This window comes from Diabrotica virgifera, chromosome 1 (genome assembly GCF_917563875.1).
Source record: "Diabrotica virgifera virgifera chromosome 1, PGI_DIABVI_V3a".
NCBI classification, from domain to species: domain Eukaryota; kingdom Metazoa; phylum Arthropoda; class Insecta; order Coleoptera; family Chrysomelidae; genus Diabrotica; species Diabrotica virgifera.
In genome coordinates, this window is record NC_065443.1 from 122,458,781 (window position 1) to 122,478,308 (window position 19,528).

The following is a 19,528-nucleotide window of genomic DNA, read 5'->3' on the forward strand; positions in this document are numbered from 1 at the left end:
ATCCCTTAAATAGATCGGTGAAGGTCGTTGTTATATCGGAATACCTATAAAAAATACCTATCTACTGAGAAATACGATTCTCGATATGATTACCGGTACTTAAATACAAAAGTGACAAAAGTAATCATAGTAATCAAAGTAACGAATACTCGAAAGTAACTATAATCATCACTACTCCTCACCTTCTCTCTTCACTACGAAGTAGTGCATGAATGTGCCCATATAAGAACATGTATAGAACAGACGGCTTGCAGAAAGCAAAAGGGCAAATTTTCTCCTCATGCTCATTAAATTATATGTACAATATTTTTTTTTGTTATGGCATGGACTTTATGTCAATCAGCCAGTCACAACATGACTACTATATCAAGAAGATTAAATATTTAAAGACCGTAAGTACATAAAATATCAATAACGAAGAAAAATTAGTTCAATAGCTGTTGAGAGGTAATTTATGTACTGAAATAAAGAGATGGTACTAAGCTAAGGTAAGATAATTATAGCCTCCTTTCAACATACTAGGTGTGTTCAAAAACGATCTACAAAAATTTAATAACAATAACAATAAGACAAGAATAATAAAATAAGATGTACAATATTAATTAGGAATTAAAAATAACATTAAAATTAACTGAGAAACTGAAACCTACTTCATTGTGTTTTCTTATTATGTATAATATAACAAAAAATTCGTAAATACTTACCGTCTCATTATTATAGTGCCAAAGGTTCTCAAGGGTAGATATGAATTTTTCCAGTTCTATATTTGTCGAAAAATATAGTATCCAATCTCCACTATACTCGTGAACCTCTCTACATGCAAATTCCTAAAAAAGACAGCTATATAAATTTTTACTAAAGCCAGATTTGTCATGATTTCTTTGTGGGAACAGTATTTTGTGTCTACCATCAGTAAGCAATGGTTTATCAACACAGAATGACTGAAATACTAGCTGTGACGTTCTAACTGTCTACGCAGCAACAACATACCTACATATAGGGGAGTGCAATTAGAACGAAAAGATACAATGTTTCGGAAAAAATCAAACAAGGTTATATTTTTCTAAAACTTTTTTTGTTAGTTTATAAATATGTTAAAGTAAAAAGTTCTACTCACAAATTTCGCCGCTAATTGTTTATTAATTGTTTAAACAATAACAATTGTTTTGTATAAATAATGTTAAGAATATGGGTGAATTCAACATTTTATTTTGATAAAAAATGTTTTTATTTTAGTTTTGATTATGCTGAACCCGAATCTGACATTACAATTTGCAAATTCAAAATGGCGGATTCAAAATGGCGGATTTTTTCCTAAAAATCCTTAAAAAGTAGTTGTAAAATCCGAATTTTTAGATAAAACGTGTTTGTTTGCATATATGTGGATATTTTTGAGAGCTTGCTGAACCTGAATCAAATTTTGATAATTTAAATTATAAAATGGCAGATCCAAAATGGCGAATAACTTAAAAATAGTTGTAAAATCATAATTTCTTTACAAAATGTACTTATTTCTACATATATTTATTTTTGAGTGCTTTGATAAACCTAATTTAAATAATAACATTATAAACTATAAAATGGCGGATCTAAAATTCGGATTTTATAAAAAAAACATAAAAAAGAACATTTTTCTAAAACATTTATTGTCTATATTTTCAACAGGTTTTTGAATCTGAATTAAAGATTAAAAATTTAAATTTCAAAATGCCGGATCCAAAATGACGGATATTTAAATGAAAAACAAGTAGAATCCAATCAAACAAATATGGAATTTCATTCTTAAAAAAAGATAAACAAAAATTTTCACAATAATATTAAAAATTAAAATGTATTGGAAAGAATATTAAAAAAAAAACAAATTTTCGATTAGAAGGATATAATTACATATTGGAACATAGTTTTTAATTCCCAACAACTTTTCTTTATAAACATTTTCGATATTGTGAAATATAAAGGTACTTTACTCTTGAGTGAAATTCATATTTTATGACATACCTCATACAAAATTAACAAAATTTGATATTTGATGGTTGAATCTTATGTTATATACGATGCAGAGTATTTTATAAAGAATAACTTTTTTTTTTTTTTTTTTCGTAAAACTGATATTAAAAAAGTTATCAATAGGTTCCAAGTTACGCAAACATACTGTATAAGAGCTTAAAAGAATTTTTTTTGTTGAACATTTATTATTGTTGAAGCTTATTTTTAAATGTATTTTAGGTAAGTTTTACAGAAAAAAGTTTTTATCACTCTGTATATACATATTTTCAGCCGGTAATTTTCGGTTTTTGTATTACATTTTTGTTATCTTTCTTAGTTTTCTCAAAAATAAATTGTTTATTTCATTTTTAGACTAAAATAATTCAGTGTTTTTTTAAGACTACATCCCAGGCTTTAAAAAAATAGCAAAAAAATTGTATTAGTTCTGTCAAACTACGAAGTTTTCAAAAATTGCATTTTTTGAGACATCGTATTATTTGAATTAAATTTTTGAGATTTTTTTTTTTTTTTTGAATAGAACATCGTTTAGTAAGATTATTGAGGGTTAAGTCGCGGATTCCCATCTCTAATGTGGGCAGATCAACACGTGAAAAATCAGGCTGTCTAAAAATTCAATTTTTTGGCGAATAAGAAATAGTTTCTAAAGTGATTTTAGTTACAGTGTGTCAAAGACGATTAGTGTTAAGTGAAGTTATAGAAATAAACTTTTGAAACAGACTGTAAGTACAATAATATTAAATACAATACATAAACTTAAAACAACAAATACAATTTAATTCAGCATCAAGCCAAAAAAGTAGATCATTAGAACGTTGATTACAAGCTCCAGAAACTGGAATTTTGAAAGTTAAAGGTGGGAACTGTTGAATCGACCTGCTCCAAAATAACGTAAATAATTTAATTTAATTTAATTCAATTTAGGGGTAACACATTCGAAAGAGAAACATATTGCTTGAGAAAATCATCTTGAGAAAATCATCAACTGTTGAATCGAACTGCTCCAAAATAACGAAAATAATTTAATTTAATTTAATTCAATTTAGGGGCAACACATTCGAAAGAGAAACATATTGCTTGAGAAAATCATCTTCCTCCGGCGCGATAGGTGGGGAGGGTGATTTTATCGCGAGCAATTTCGGTAAGAAAATGAACCCCGACGATTACACATCCGACGATAATCGGAAAAGATATAGAGAAAATGAAGAGCAGTCTTTTTCGAAAAGCAAAAAAGTATCAAGAACCCCAGATAAAAGAAACACAGAGGAAGACAAACTAGACCAAATATTAAATATGATGGCAAACTTAACGAAAGAGACACAAGATCTGAAAATTCACGTAAAAGAAATTACAGAGGAGCAAAGGCAATACAGAGAAGAAATGAGGGAACTCCGAATTGAATTAGAAGAATTAAGACAAGAGAATGGTGAAGTGCGAAGAGAAAATGAACATATGAAAAAGGAACTGGAAGATGTAAAAGTGCGCCTTGAAAGACTCGATAGAGCAAGAAAAGAAAATAATGTTATAGTACAGGGAATGACAATAGATACGGGAGATAGAAGATTACTAAAAGAAACAATGGAGAACTTTATGAAAAAAGAACTAGATATTAATATAAAGATAGAAGAAGCTGTGAAATTAGGAAACAAAACATGTTTAGTCAGATTGCCAAACAAAGAGGAAAAAATAAAAGTAATGGAAAATAAAAGAAAACTTAAAGAAGTAAAAGAAGAAAGAATATATATAAACAATGATTTAACGAAAGAGGAATTACAAATACAAAAAGAAATAGTCAAAATAGCAAATGATGAAATAAAGAAAGGAAAACGCGTCCAAATTAAGCACAACAAATTGATAATAGATGGACGGGAGAGGAAATGGAATAAGAACAAGAATCAGTTGGATGAGGTTTTTCAAAACGTTTCAAAAAACTAGCAACTGATGAGAGAATACAAGACAATACTTATTTGGCGACGGACGAGGCAAATAAAAGGGAAATGAGTGCAGATAAATTGATGTATCACAAAAAAGAAATAAATAAGAGCAGACAAGGAAACAAAAATACAAGACGAAAACAAAAAAATAAAAAACATAAAGAACTGAAAATAAGCACATGGAATATAAGAACGATGTTGGCACCAGGAAAAATGCTAGAAATAAGCAAAGAACTAGCAAAGTATAAAATAGATATTGCAGCACTGCAAGAGATACGGTGGGAGGGACAAGGACAGATTGATAAACAAGACTTTACACTATTATACTCAGGAGGAAAGAAGCAAGGACAAAAAGGAGTGGGATTCATGATTCTAGGACAGCTAAGAGAAAAAGTCATAAACTTTAAACCGATATGTGAAAGAATTGCGTATGTAAGAATAAATAATAAACCATTCAATATATCACTATTAAACCTATACGCACCTACAGAAACAAGCAACACAGACGATAAAGACAATTTTTATGATAAGATAGAAGAAGAGATGGAAAAAATACCCAAAGAAGATGTTATAATTATACTAGGAGACCTCAATGCCCAGATTGGAAAAGAAGATTTTTTACAGCAAATTGCAGGAAAACACACCGTACACAAAAACACTAATGATAATGGTCTAAGACTATGTAACCTAGCAACAAGAACAAACATGATAATAAGCTCAACAAAATTTGAACACCCTAAAATGCATAAAGTAACATGGAGGTCACCTGATCAGAAAACGTATAGCCAAATTGATCACATACTAATAAACAAAAGAAAACAATCTTCAATGAAGGACGTGAGAACTTTCAGAGGTGCGTGTGCGGATTCAGACCACTATATGGTCGCAGCCACCATAAGACAAAAAGTTAAAATCCAAACTAAACAGAAAAATCAACAGAAAAAATGGAATGTCAATAAATTGCAGAATGCAGATATTAGAAAAAAATATGAAGAAGAAGTAACAGTGCAAATAAGAGAGAAATATAAAGCAGAGGACATCAAATCAGAATGGGACATGATCAAAAAGTCAATAGAAGAAGCTGCAAAAAAGCAGGTAGGCAAACACCAGAAGAAAACAAAAAACGAATGGTATAACAACGAATGTAAAGAACTAACAGCACAAAAGGTGCAAGCAAGAATTAAATGGCTGCGAACGGATAAAGAGGAAGACAGAGAAAGTTATGAAAAATTAAGAAAGGACGCTAAGAAAATTATAAGACAAAATAAAAGAAGATGGGCAGATGAAAAGATGCAAGAAATAGAACAGGAAAGAACAAATAGAAACACGAAACATTTCTATAAAAATATTAAAGAACAAACCAAAAAATACAAAGGTAAAACAAACGGAATAAAAAATAAAGAGGGAATAGTCATTGTAGAAGACAATGAATATAGGCAGGTATGGGCAGATCACTACAGAGAACTCTTGACGGAGGAATACACTGGAGAAGAAATGTACGAAGAAGAGGAAACGGTGGACGAAGAAGCAGACGAAATACACATTGCAGTCTCAAAAGAGCCAACAATAGATGAACTCGAGGAAGTAATACAGAAGAGCAAAAATGGAAAAGCTCCAGGAAAAGACGAAATTAACATGGAACTTATAAAATATGGAGGAAAGGAACTGAAGGAAAAAATACTATCACTATTGAAAAATATATGGAAGGAAGAGAAGATGCCAGAGGACTGGGAGATAGGGCAGGTAATAACAATACATAAAAAGGGAGACCAACAAATTTGTGAAAATTATAGAGGAATAACACTACTAAGCACAACATATAAAATATTGACTTCGATAATAAGAAAAAGATTGTCAAAGATCACGAAGAAGAGAGTGGGACAGTACCAATGTGGATTCACAGAAGGAAGATCAACAATAGATGCTATACACACAATAAAACAAATAATGGAAAAAGCAAATGAATACAAACTGCAATTAGAAATGCTATTCATCGATTTCAAACAGGCATTTGATTCGATTAAGAGAAAACAACTAATGATTGCCCTGGAAAAATTAAAAATCCCATATAAACTCAGAAAATTAATAAATATGACAATGAGAACTACCAAAATTAGCATAAAGACGCAAAGAGGCGAGACAGATGAATTCATTATAAATAAAGGAGTGAAACAAGGGGATGCCTTATCCACGACACTGTTTAATCTAGCTTTAGAATATGTACTACGAAATATAAACAAAGGAAACCTAAGAACAAGAGGTGGACAAATAATTGCATATGCAGACGACATTGTTATTATTGCAAAAAATAGAAACATAATGAAAGAAATGCTAGAAGAAATAAAAGAGAAAGGGGAGACAATGGGACTCACATTAAATGAAGAAAAGACGAAAATATTAAGACTAGGGAAACCAGCAATAAAAGGAAAAACCAAAATAGGAAATTCAGAGTTTGAAGATGTAGAACATTTCAAATACCTAGGAGTGACAATAAGCAAAACGGGTGAAAGAATACCAGAAATAAAAGAAAAAATATTGGCAGCGAATAAAGCTTATTTTGCAAATAAAACACTACTTAAAAGCAAAATACTGTCTATTAAAACCAAGATGAGAATGTATAACACCATAATTAGACCAATATTATTATACGCAGCAGAAACAATGACGATGACTAAAAAAGATGAAGAAAACTTAAGAATAGTGGAGAGAAAGATCATGAGAACCATACTGGGACCAATCAGAACAGAGCAAAATGAATATCGAAGCCGAACAAATGCAGAGATTAAGAAAGTACTAAAAGAAGATATCGTGACCAAAATAAAGCAATGCAGAGTTAGATGGTTAGGTCACATCTGGCGGGCAGGAGATGAAGCAGTGACATATGCTATGATAGAATGGAATCCAGGAGGAAGAAAGAAAAGAGGAAGACCAAGATCAAAGTGGTTGCAAGAAGTTGAAGAAGACTTAAAAAACGCAGGAGTCAGAGAATGGCGGGGAAAAACTAGAGATAGGAAAAAATGGAGAGAAATCGTTAAGAAGATAACATAAGCAAAAGGGACTGATCCTCCCTAAGAAATAGGATCTAGAAAGCTTACGCGACTTAGCCCCATATCGGGGTGTACAGTCACTATATATATATATATATATATATATTGAGGGTTAAGTTGTGCAAATTTAAGAGTTTTATAAGTAAAATTGTATTAGTTACACATTTTTAAATCATTTTTAAACAAAATTCATGTAAGGCTCACTTTTCGCCCACACCGTTCTTATGTCCATAGATTTTATTTCTTTTTATTACAACCATAAGATAGCTTATTTTATCTTCTTTCATGTCCAATTTGTAGAATTTCTTCTGATCCATTAGTTAAAGAATTACATTAAAAAAACTCAATCGTGCACTTCTTCCAACGCTAGTTTACAGTGCGCCAATGTGTGTGAGAATGGTGACTTTAGCGTTATAAATAAAAAATTACAGAAGCTAGAGATTTAATTTTAGAAAAATCTTTATATAAGGTTTTTTTTGTAAAATTTTCTGAATTTTTTAATGGTCAAGTCAGTTTTTTTCTAAAAATTATATTTTCGGAGTTATTTAAAAAAACATCTAACTTCGCTGTTCATTTGTTTAATAAAAAATGAAGCACCCACTTCTCGAGTAGAACTTTTTGATATGTTGTTTATTAAACATTTCTTAATAAAATTACAAAAAGTTTTATCTTGTTTGATTTTTTCCGAAGTGAAAATCTAAATGCACTCCCCTAATATTTGACATTTGTTTCGGCTATTCTTTTAATATATCCATCTAATCCATCTCATCATTCTAATCCATCTCATCTGTGATCTTCCCCTTGGACATTTCCTTTCGTAAGGTCTAGAATGTTGTATTGTTGCGTTATAACGTTGGTCTTTTTGTCTAGCAGGGTGGCCTGCGAAGCTCCATCTAAGTTTGGCAATTTTTGTTGTTATGTCCTCGACTTTTGTTTTTGATCTTACCCAGTCGTTTCTCTTTTTATCTGACAGTCGTATACCTAACATTGCTCTTTCTGTTGTGGCTGTTTAGTCATATTTGCCTTGGTTAGGGTCCAGGTTTGACATACATATATTTCATGATAAGAAGGATGCACCTGGTTGAAAACTTTCCTCCTCAAGTATTGGGATATTTTGCGGTTTTTAAGTATCCAACTAAGTTTTCCAAATCCTGCTCATGCTAGTCTTACTCTTCTATAATTTCCGCACTTTGGTTATCTTTGTCAAGTCAAGTTACAGGATTTAGCCTAGATATACATTCCTCTCATCTTCATAGTATCTTAAATATTTATCCCTTATTGTATCCCACCTAAAGAAATAACGGCTGCCCTACTTACCAATATACACCAACTCTGCTCAGCAGATGGCAATCGGAAAGCTGTTAAATCTACGATAGAGGCACACGACAAGGCTTGAGTTCCTTTGATAGGTTCATGATGACTTCTCGAAGTCAGCAAACTGTTCAAAATATTGGGAAACGCTTCTCTTACAGTTAAAATGTGCTCGCTAGTCATTAACAGAGAACACGATTGTGTCGGGTTCCTCTCTTTTTGATGATTATATACCTAAAAATGAATTTATAAGATTATTTGTGAGTAAAAAAACATTATTTTAACGTGATAGGCAAATGTGCTGAGTACAAAGTACCTACACATAGTATCTTTTACGAATAAAAATTAGGTCGTGAAAGCAGATTACTGAAAAGTAAGTATTCTTTTTCTCATGATCATCTTTCAGTGCGTCACAGTTTTTCGATTTCTTTGTAACGCATTAAATTGTATGTGACAGAAAAAAGGCACGCCCGTGATTACAGACATTTACAACATTTATTCTAGTTATTCTAGTTGTCGATAGATGGCGCCATAATAAAAAAAATAATTTTTTTGTTTAGTTAATAATATTACAAATATAATCTGTATAATTTATAAGACTACACAAATCAAAGAAAATACCATTTTATAAATGCAAGATACACATTTGCTTTGTTTTTATTCCAAATTGAAAATAAAATGTGACAACTGTCAGATTTAACTAAAATGCCATGTTAGAATAAATGTCATAAATGTGTATTATCATGGACTTACCCTTTTTCCTATCATTTGTTACGCACTGAAAAATGCTCACGAAAAGGACAATAGTCAGTAAATTTGAAATTCAGAACAGACCGAGAAATGTCTAGTGCGAGAGAATGAGCGGGGCAATGAGGGAAGAAAGGTTTGAGTACGTATAACAGAAGAATTTGATATGACAGAAATGACGAACGACTATGTAAGGAAGACTGCTATACTCGGTAGAATACGCTGAGAATGATGATATGTTCATGAATAATGTAACGTTTAAGTTTTCTGCGTGTACTTTCTTATCTATTGTTTATTATCGGTCTGTGTTGTGTTGACCAAATAATATTAAGTCAATGTATTTGAAGTTTCCTTTTTTTGGTCAACAATTTTATAGTTATTTCGTTCTGTGTAGATTATGTAAATATTGAGTATTACCTTATTGAGAATAATTGAGTATTTTAATAAATGTTACAGTGAAACGTACGATGTCGCATTTTATTTAATTATTATTTACAGCTCAAGACTAGAACATTGGTGTTTTGTTGTAGCAGCGTTGCTAATTTTTCTTTTGTAGCATTAAGTGTCGTAGTAGAGTTACTAATTTCTTTGTTGCGTTACGTATCGTTAATTATTCCTTTGAGGATTTAGAGGTAAAAATCCCAGGCGCCCAATTTCGTTTGTGTATTCAGTATTTTCGTTTTCTTATAGTCCATGAGTCAAACCATCAGTTAATGTTATCTATTTATCTTTTGTCTATCGTCGTTTCATTAGCTCTATTCGCATATCATTATTTATTCATTTAACATTTTTTATTGCAACAGAGGCCCAACCCAAAGAACCACGCCCACGTCTCTTCCGACTGAGCAACGTGGCCTTTGTTTCGTCAATGTAGGCGATTGGACCTTTCCATCTTCGGTCATTCCTTATTCCATCTAAGGATAATATCGTCCTAATCCTTCTGGTTCAGCTTCCATGACCTCTTGTCCATCCGATCGTTATAATAGTGAAAGGTTTATACGGTTAATACAATTAAACCTCAAGCTAAGATAATATTATTACAATCAGGCTTTCGGGTTAAATCGGGTCGATTTTCACTTCGCCGAGCTTTAGATATTCTCTCTGATGTCTTCTCCATTCATAAAGTTTATGATATTCCTTGTTCAGACTGCTCTCGATTTTACATAGGCCAAACCTATAGAGAAGCTACAGAGATTGAAAAACGCGCGAATTGTCTCAATAAATATCGGTAAGCATTACCGGTCGACGCGTACGGTTCAGAAAATTGCTTACTTAGGATCGGAACCGATGTCATAGTCGCTGTGAACTTGTCGACAAAGGATCGTTCCTCTTTTTCGCATGTGAATTTGTGTATCTTTGTTGATATTGATCCGAGTGACCTGTGAGGTGTCATTTGATAGCTTTTAGCGAATAGAATATAAAGTTAATATAATGAATGCGAAATGCACTCTTCTGTTTTCTATGCTAAATAGGGAATTCTTATTTTACAGAGTATGTATTGTATCGTGTGATTTCTGACAGTTCACTGAGACAATTGAATGGTGTTTTCGCACCTGTGCAACACGTATACGTTATTTATTTGTATTTTGCTCCCACTCATGCAATTGAACAGTTGTGACGAATATTTGCACCTGAGTGATCCACTTCTATTATAAATAATGCCAAATAAACTATAAATAATTCATCAACACTTGTGATACTTTTGTAAGCCAATAGGTGCATTGCACCGTTAAAACACGAGCTCAACTCAAAAAGGGACAGCGGGAGCTAAAACTACCCCAAACACACAAACATAGGGATACTTTATCTGCTATCTACAAATACGACCAATCATTGACATGAAAGAGAACTATTGAAAGATTTAGATTGGTATCTAAATGGGTTGGATCTCTCGGGCCCGATAGCTCAGGCGGTAGGATGTCTGACTTCCACGCAGGTAGGCCGGGGTTTGAAACCCATCACCGGCCAGAACATCTACATAGACATTTTTAAATGTCTACAGGCCCCAGGTTGATCCAGCCTGAATAAAATGAGTATCTTGGGTAAAACCAGGGATAATAATAGGCGGTTGAAGCGTAGCACCGGCCCTGCTACCTTCCTTGTATTTCGTAGGCCTAGATATAGCAGACTACCCTGCTATAATCCCAATATATATAAAATTGGGAATATTATTATTAGATTTTTTTCTCCAGAGACTATTAGACTTTTGGAGTTTTAAATAGTAAACCAGACAATCTAACCTATCTTTACCATCTTGTAAAACGCTCTATAAACTAATAACTCTAAACTTACCCCACTAGCTGCATGCACCAGCTCCTGTAACCATTCGCTAGCCACATATTCATTGGGTGCGGCGAGAAGCAAACTTTTCCCTTCTACGATGACTTGGAACGTATGGGGTCTAGCGCTGTTAATAACCCTTCTAGCACCGTGACAAGAACCGTTGATAAGTGGAAATACTCTCATCGGTACCCTCTGGGACGGCGAGGACAACATGTATAAAACTCCAGCTCTAAAAATATATTTATCATGTAGAAAAAAAAAAAAACGATATACATAGTGTTGTCAGAAGAGGTCGAGTAGGTCTAGAACATATTTAGGAACAATACTATTAATAAATTTCTTTCCTATGCGAATCCGATATTTAATCATGCAAGAATTTGGTATACCAAGGAAATTGGTAAAGTTAGTTCAAGCCACCATGACTCACACAGAAGCGCAAGTACGAGTTCAAAATCAATTGACAGACCCTTTCCAGATAACTAGAGGGCTAAAACAGGGAGATGTGCTGGCACCGACTCTGTTTAATATATGTATGGACTATGTTATAAGAAAAAAGTCCGTAAACCCAAAATTTATAAATGTATGTATTGTCATGACCTGCTTTCCAATACTTTTATTTTAATTGAGTATTTATTTAATTAATTATTGAATTGACGCAAATCATACATAAACAATTAATAAAAAATCTCAGGGTGCCTTCTTGTCATAAAAATGAACTAAAATTATCTTAGGATATACTTATCCTTTCTCGTGGCTTCAGTATCTCTTAGTTGATCCTTATCGGGATAAAATAGGAAAAGGAAATAAATAGAAAAATCATAAATAAGCACATACAAATACCTTTATTATCAAAAGCAATGCTCTGAAAATCTATCAATTAAATCCTGTGGGCATAATTGTCCAAATGAAACTTTTACCATATAATTAATCTAATTTAAACAAATATTTATCGCTTTGTTCCTGATACAATTTATAAGATAAACTACTTCCTATTAAATTATTGAAATGTTGGAACCTTAATTCATATGCTTTTACGCAAATATTTTAACTTTTGATTATAAAGAACATCTATCACATAAGTTATTGACTGACCTTTTTGATTCACACACAATGATGTCTCGTCTTGACCCAAACAGCTCTTCCTTGTTGATTATGTTAGGCTACCAATCAAAGCCCTCTCCGTTCTCAGCATCAATCCAGCAGCATACCAGCAACTATTTCTCTAAAACACGAGCCAGGCAGTACTCGTTCAATAAACTCCAAAACTCTCTCCTCTCTTTCTCTCAATAATAATCTCCTGAGACCCAAGTATCTTTTTTACTTGGTGTCATAAATAATTTTAATAATTATAGTTCTTGTAACTTACTCTCTTGGACTTTACAGAATCAAAGAGGTTTTTCTTCTCAATTTGATTTGTCTCTCGTTCCACTTTTGAGCTACTCTCCACTATCAAACAACCACTAGTACTTGCTTCTGAACTATACGCGAAAACCTTCGACTGCCTTTCTAGGATACCGACCACACCATAATCTTTCTTTTCCAAACTGTCTGAACATTCAAAACCTCTCTTTCCCCCTTCCAAATTGCCAAGCCAATCAGAAACATTTCCAGGAAAAACCCAGGCATTCTTTCAAACAATACTTCTACTCAAACTAATCACTTTTCGGAAATTATACAAAAATTCTTGTGTTTAAACATACAGACTTAAAATTCCAAATCTCTCTACCTTTATTTTTCTAAAAACTAATAATTAAAATTACCCGTGGATTTTACCTTTCCCGTAACAAACAATCTTTTTAAAATTATAATCCGAAATAAATTGTCTTTCACTTCACTTATTTACAAATGTCTTTAATTCTTCAGGGAAAAACTCATTAAGGAGAAACCCACTGCGTAAAAGCTACCTTCTAATAACTAGTTACAAATCAATATACAGGGTGTATCAAATTTATGTGCCCGCGTTAAATTAAAAAAATAAATTTTTATTCTATCTTTGATTGATAAAGTGATACATAATAATATACAGTAGAACCCCGATTATCCGGGTGCGGATTATCCGTGCTATGATTTTCTATTACTCAAGTTGCGTTTTTGAGGTTTTATCGAAATAGCGTCATTGTAAATCACTAGATGGAAACTCTTTATGACGAAAGAAAGACTCTTAATGAAAGATTTATTTTTTTCTGTTATTTTTTATGGTAGGTACATATGTATGTGTATACGTACATATGTATTATACATAACAAATACATGTTCGGATTATCAGTGCTTTTCAATTATCCGTGCCACCCTTCGGTCCCGAGGAGCACGGATAATCGGGGTTCTACTGTAAATGTAAAGAAAACCTACTTAGGAGATTCTTAGCAGAATTCTAGCAACTCTTGTGCTATAATCTTAATAATAAATATTATTTTATTAAACATTCCTTATTTTTGTTCAGTGGCGTGCGGACAATCCTGGCTCTTCGCCTGAATACAAATTCTTAGAAAATTTATATAGACTGATATTTCTGGTTATTGCCTGAATCGATAGGATACTCGGTAGTAATCAGTTTTTGCTACCACATGGCGAGAAAAGCCAAAATTCGTGAAAAAGTGACATTCCTTGTTTTTCTCCTTGACTCTTCAATAGGGAACTTGCATAAATTTTTAAATTCGAAAAAAATGTTATAAATCACAACACAACATAATTTAAAACATGTATCAAAGATAAAAAAGTTTTGTTTGTCTTTCGTTTGGCCCCTAAAGACGATTAAAAATTCAAATTAAAACAGGTGGTCCAAAACACTTCGTGACGTCACTTGGTTTTACATTTACATTTTTCCAATAAAGTAAACAGAATTTTAAATTAGACGTTATAAACGTCAGTAGAAAATACATTTATGTGACGTTACAAGTGTTTTTGATCGTTTGAACTATTCATAGAAAAATTCGTACTTTTTCAAAATGGTTTTATTTTCAATAGTAAACCTTCGTTCCTTTCCTTCAAAAACATTATAAAACTACAATTTTAACAAACTGGTATATATTATTACAATGACATACGATAAATGTCATTAGAATATAAATATTTTTGACTTATTCCACGACGATGAGCTTGCCAAATACCCAAGTAGGTGGAGGCCAATAAACTAAAGAAGGAGAAGAAGAATATACCTAAATATAAGGTTGTGTCTAGGTATACGTTACCGTGTACGCAAATAAAAAAGTTAGAGTGTCAGTGATTTCTTATTTTTTATTTGTTTAGTGTTTGTTTTTAAATTAACTACGGAGTGTGGACAATTATTTAGTTCTTTTAATGAGTTTAAGAACATTTTAAAACAGTACGAAAAAGATAAGAGACTATAAATTAACATATATTTTTTTTAGTTATAAATGAAATAGTATGTATTACCGTAAAAGATTAAAATAAAAAGAAGACCTAAAGCTTTCACAATAATAATTAACTTGTTCTGAAGCTATTATCCTTGTGGCATTTTTGTAATCAACTATTCTAAATGGGAACTAAGCCACAATTTAACCAAAAAATGATTTTATTAACGTTTCGACGTCTAAATCGGACGTCGTTGTCAAAATACAAAATATTATTAAATTAAACAAAAATGGTGTTGCTTAGTAAAAAATTTTTCTAATAATTTATTTAATCTGACTAATTTTTGTATTTTGACAATGACATCCGATTTGGACGTCGAAACACGTTAATAAAATCATTTTTTTAGTTAGATTGTTGCTTATTTCCCATTTAGAATAGTTGATTATAATAATTAACTTACGTATAAAAATTATTTTAGCAATATTTTGTACGTGTCATATCAACTAAATACATATATTTATTTTGCTAACCTAAATATATACTTTTATATATACATTGATTTATTACAATTAAGTTTGAAACATCTAAATAGTTCTGCTTCCCTTCCCTTAACAAGTATTTTTCTATCAAACAAACACTAAACATATCAAAATAGCATGTACCAAAATATACCGTCACTGCGCACGTTAAATAATGAAGTCACTGGCTTGATCAAGTTTAAAGTTTAATTCGCGTGTACCTAACTTTTTTATTTGCGTACACGTTAGAGTGTACCTAGACACAGCGAAATATAACCATAATAATAACTAATGTAAAACTATGTGACGTCACGGGTCGTATGAACTATTTTATACCGCAGAAGACTTTAAATATGTATTTCTAAGTTATTACGAGTTTTTGAAGCGTGAAATTTTGGAAATCTCATTTTTAAACAAAACTGAACACTATTATGTAACAAAAAAAAATGTGCAAGTTCCCTATTAAGAATGAAAAATTACTCTTGTATGTATATATAGTAAAATATAAATTACTGAAAAATACGAAATGGACTTACTTTAAAATGAAATAAGCAGTTTCCCATCGGGATGATTCGGATTCTGGAGTTTTAAACATCAATGGACCTTCTTTATTAGGCCCTAAAGGTGTGGGATCAAGTTCTGTAGTGCAGTCTTGAACATTAACAATACTGTAATAATAATACTCTTCATCCTAAAAATAATTTTTTTTTTGGAAAATGTACACGAATATTTAAAATATAAAGAAATATTTTTACGAAATTATATTGATTGTTATGAGAAGACACAACTTTTGAATTTATATAAAACAGCGTTCATAAATTATTTGGTTTACTTTAGATGGAGCCAAACATTGTAAATAAGTCAAAGGAGCTGTAGATATTACAAAATTATATATCGAAAATTCGTACCAAGTAATAAAACAATTACCAAGTACCAAGTACAATTACCATTAAAAGTACCAAGAAATAAAACAATTAAAACGTGAGTTATACTAAAACTTCAGTGCAAAATTAAAAAAAAAAACAAATCAGCTTCACATATTATTGTTTCTGTGTATGTTTAGATATCGATGGCTTAGTGTGAAAACCTCGTATCTCATTTTTTTTCGAAAATGGCATTTTGGTGGTTTTAGTTTGAAAACCTTGTATCTCACGATTTACAACGTGTAAAAAAAAAGTCCAAATACACTAGACTATTTTATACAACCGAAAAAAGAAACCACGTATATCAATTGAAAAAATCCACGAGGAAAAAATTTCCTGTAGTTGGCTGTATACCATTTATTACAAAAACCATGAAATCCTTTATAAAAGGTATATTTGTTGACATCCCTATACAGGGCTACATCATAAAACAAACAGAACTAGTTTTTAATCGGTTGACCGATCATCATCAGTGTTTCTTGAATCAAACATGCTAACCACCAAAGTAAAAATATTAGGGTAAAAACCCTTTAAAATTAATCCGTCATAGGAACATGTAAAAATGATGTAACTTTACACATGTAGTGTTGGAAAATTCTCAAGAATGAAAAATCGGAGAATATTCTCGAGAATATTCTCGATATGGAGAATTTTCTGAGAATGAACCCCATGACGCATTTAAGAATATTGTTGAAAATAAAAAATAGGGTTTTAAAAATCATGATCTTATACACAAAATTATGAGACGAAACACAGTGTTCTTTGTATATAAAAAAATACAAAAAAAAAACAGAAAACATAAAATTTCTTTGATAAAAAAATGAAATTTTCTTCTAACAGCAAATAATCGATGTGGTATGATAAAAGATGAGACCTCAGATTCAGAATCTATTTCTATCATTAGCTCATCCTAGTCACCTACAATCTGCATTTCAATGTACTGATTAGTTGTGGGATTTTGTTTTTGACGAGTGGCCAGCTCAGTCATGGATTTGTCTACGTCTAACAATTTTAAATTGTGAGCAATAAACGTTACCTTACGAGCCCGTTCAGCAGTGAGCGGGTTTCTTTTAGAGGAGTGGATAAAAAAACCATAAGTACTGAAACTACTTTAAGTCGCTACACTGGATGAAGGCATGCTTATTATATCAACTACTATTTTAGTTATTTTGTTCCGAAACATGTACCTTTTCACCATATGATTAAGTCTAGTTTTTCAATTGATTTTACAACGTATGGTTTTCCAAAAAATCCCTCCTTAGACCGATAAAGTGCCAAATCTGCCATTATTTCAGCCGACTCATCACCATAGTTTAAAGTTGCTAAATTATCTACAAACTCAGTTTCCTTAACTTGTTCTTCTCTGCTTAAATGAACACCATTCTAAATATTTGCACGTTAATATTGCACCAAAACAATAAATATTGACACTGTAAACACCCTTGCTAGTGGTTCATGGGATTGGCAAAAACAATATATCTACATATTTTTTAAATTATAATAATTTGACCTGTATCTAGTTTTTATTTTTGTTTCGATTTTTGAAAATATAGAAAATTTTTGCCGAGAATATTCTCGAAAGAATTTTCTGGCCGAGAATATTCTGAAAAATATTCTCGTTCTCGAGAATATTCTCTTGAGAATATTCTCTTCTAACATCACTATACACATGGATGTATAAAATATCCAATGTTTCACGCTCGAGGTACCATTGAGCTAAATTTGACTTGTTCACATCATGGCTGTGTGGAAGCAAGTGTGGTGGTTAGCATGTTTGATTCAAGAAACACTGATGATGATCGATCAACCGATTGAAAACTAGTTCTGTTTGTTTTATGATAAAGCCCTGTATAGGGATTTTAACAAATATACCTTTTATAAAGGATTTCATGTTTTTTTTATATCAATTGCTCTCTTGATTTAGTGTGAATACCACGTATATTTATAACCAAGAATTTGGTACTTAATTTGGAGTATTTGTTTGAGAGATTCGACTTGCAGAAATGTTTTTTGTGAACAACAAAAGGTAGTCCGGCATATAGAAACATTTTATGAACCTTAAATCAAAAGATTTGTATGGTGTCGACCTAGTATTTGGAGGTGTGCAATAAGCTATGAAAATTGAAAACCTCGTAAATAATAATAAACACAACCTCATTTGAGATGAAAAACACGTATATCAAGATATACGAGGTTATCATAGTTACTTGGGCAAAGGCTCTATATACTGCAAGGATATTTACGTGTTTTTCATAGTTAATATTTGTATTTCCAATTTAATAGCAACATTTAACACTTTTAGCTCTGGGCTTCAAAACCTGAGAAAGTGGTTTAATACATCGACAACCGGACTATTCAGAATAGCAGCAAGCAAAGTTAGGATAGCCATGCTGATCGCCAACATCCGGAACGGATAGGCACCTTAAGAAGAAGAAGCTCTGGGCCAATATCAGATATTTGTCTCCATGTGCTCGAATTAAAAATACGTAACCTAATTTTTGTTTTTAGGTTATATTATGCAGAAAATGAGTTTTTTGCCTCTCCTGTAAAATTGTAATTTAATGAGATACGAGGTTTTCACACTAAGCCATCGATATGTAGATTTAACATTATTTTGTAATTTACCTTATGGACTGACGTCTGTTTGCATATAGCCCTCCTTAAATTAACCATATCTCTCATAGCGAGCTGCCGAACGGCCGGTAGCTTGGGCTTATTAGCATCCCTCCTCATTGCGATTTCCAGCTGACCTACCAACTCTCCTGTCAAAGTAGAACACCCGGTGCAGATGATACATTGCATTTCTCGGTCGTAATTAGAAAAGTGGATTGTCTGGCCTTGGGGTCCGATTAGGATGGTATTTAGATCGGTGTAGGGAAGGACGAAATGGTTCGTGTATGAGCCCGTCGGCTTGGCGTTAGCGATGTATAAGGTGTTTTCTGTTAAGATTGCCAATAGTGGTTTGGACTCTCCGTTTGTTGTGTAAGCGCTCCGGACACAAAATACCTGAAAAATCATTGTTAAAGTTAAAGAATAAAGTTACTAAAAATATGAATATTAATATATTACCATACATTCTACTGTCCAAGGTCTCCGGAAAGTGTCAGCTGACCGACGAAAGAGAAAGCATCCTCTTCCTCATAAAGCCAGCAATCGCGAAAACGAAAGGAGATGCAACTGAAAACCTCTCTAAAGGCCAAATTACCTCTTCTAGACAGCGTTAAAAGTGGAACCAATAAAGATGGCTCTACTTAAGGGCCTGGGGGAAATACTCTCCAAGAGGCAACAGTGATTAAATGCATATAGGCGAATCTTCAACATACCAAGGTTGCTTCATATACCATTGGAAGAAGATTATCGAATGAAGCTACATATGTAGCACTAATCCGGAAGCCTTGGTTACTAAGTACTAATCCGGAAGCCGAATTGGCGGCCTAGGATCCGTCTCA

At 32.2% G+C, this 19,528-nt stretch overlaps 1 protein-coding gene across 1 annotated transcript in view; it reads right to left on the bottom strand.

Annotated features, from left to right (window-relative positions):
• The window catches only part of LOC114324350 (uncharacterized), a 47,687-nt gene that overhangs the window by 2,340 nt on the left and 25,819 nt on the right, over positions 1-19,528 (bottom strand). Inside the window, exons 5-9 of the mRNA XM_028272153.2 lie at positions 18,705-19,085; positions 15,693-15,847; positions 11,336-11,555; positions 8,303-8,530; positions 705-827 (exon numbers count right to left, since the gene is read on the bottom strand). Of these exons, the coding sequence (XP_028127954.1) occupies positions 705-827; positions 8,303-8,530; positions 11,336-11,555; positions 15,693-15,847; positions 18,705-19,085 (1,107 nt within the window). The remainder of the gene's footprint in view (positions 1-704; positions 828-8,302; positions 8,531-11,335; positions 11,556-15,692; positions 15,848-18,704; positions 19,086-19,528) is intronic.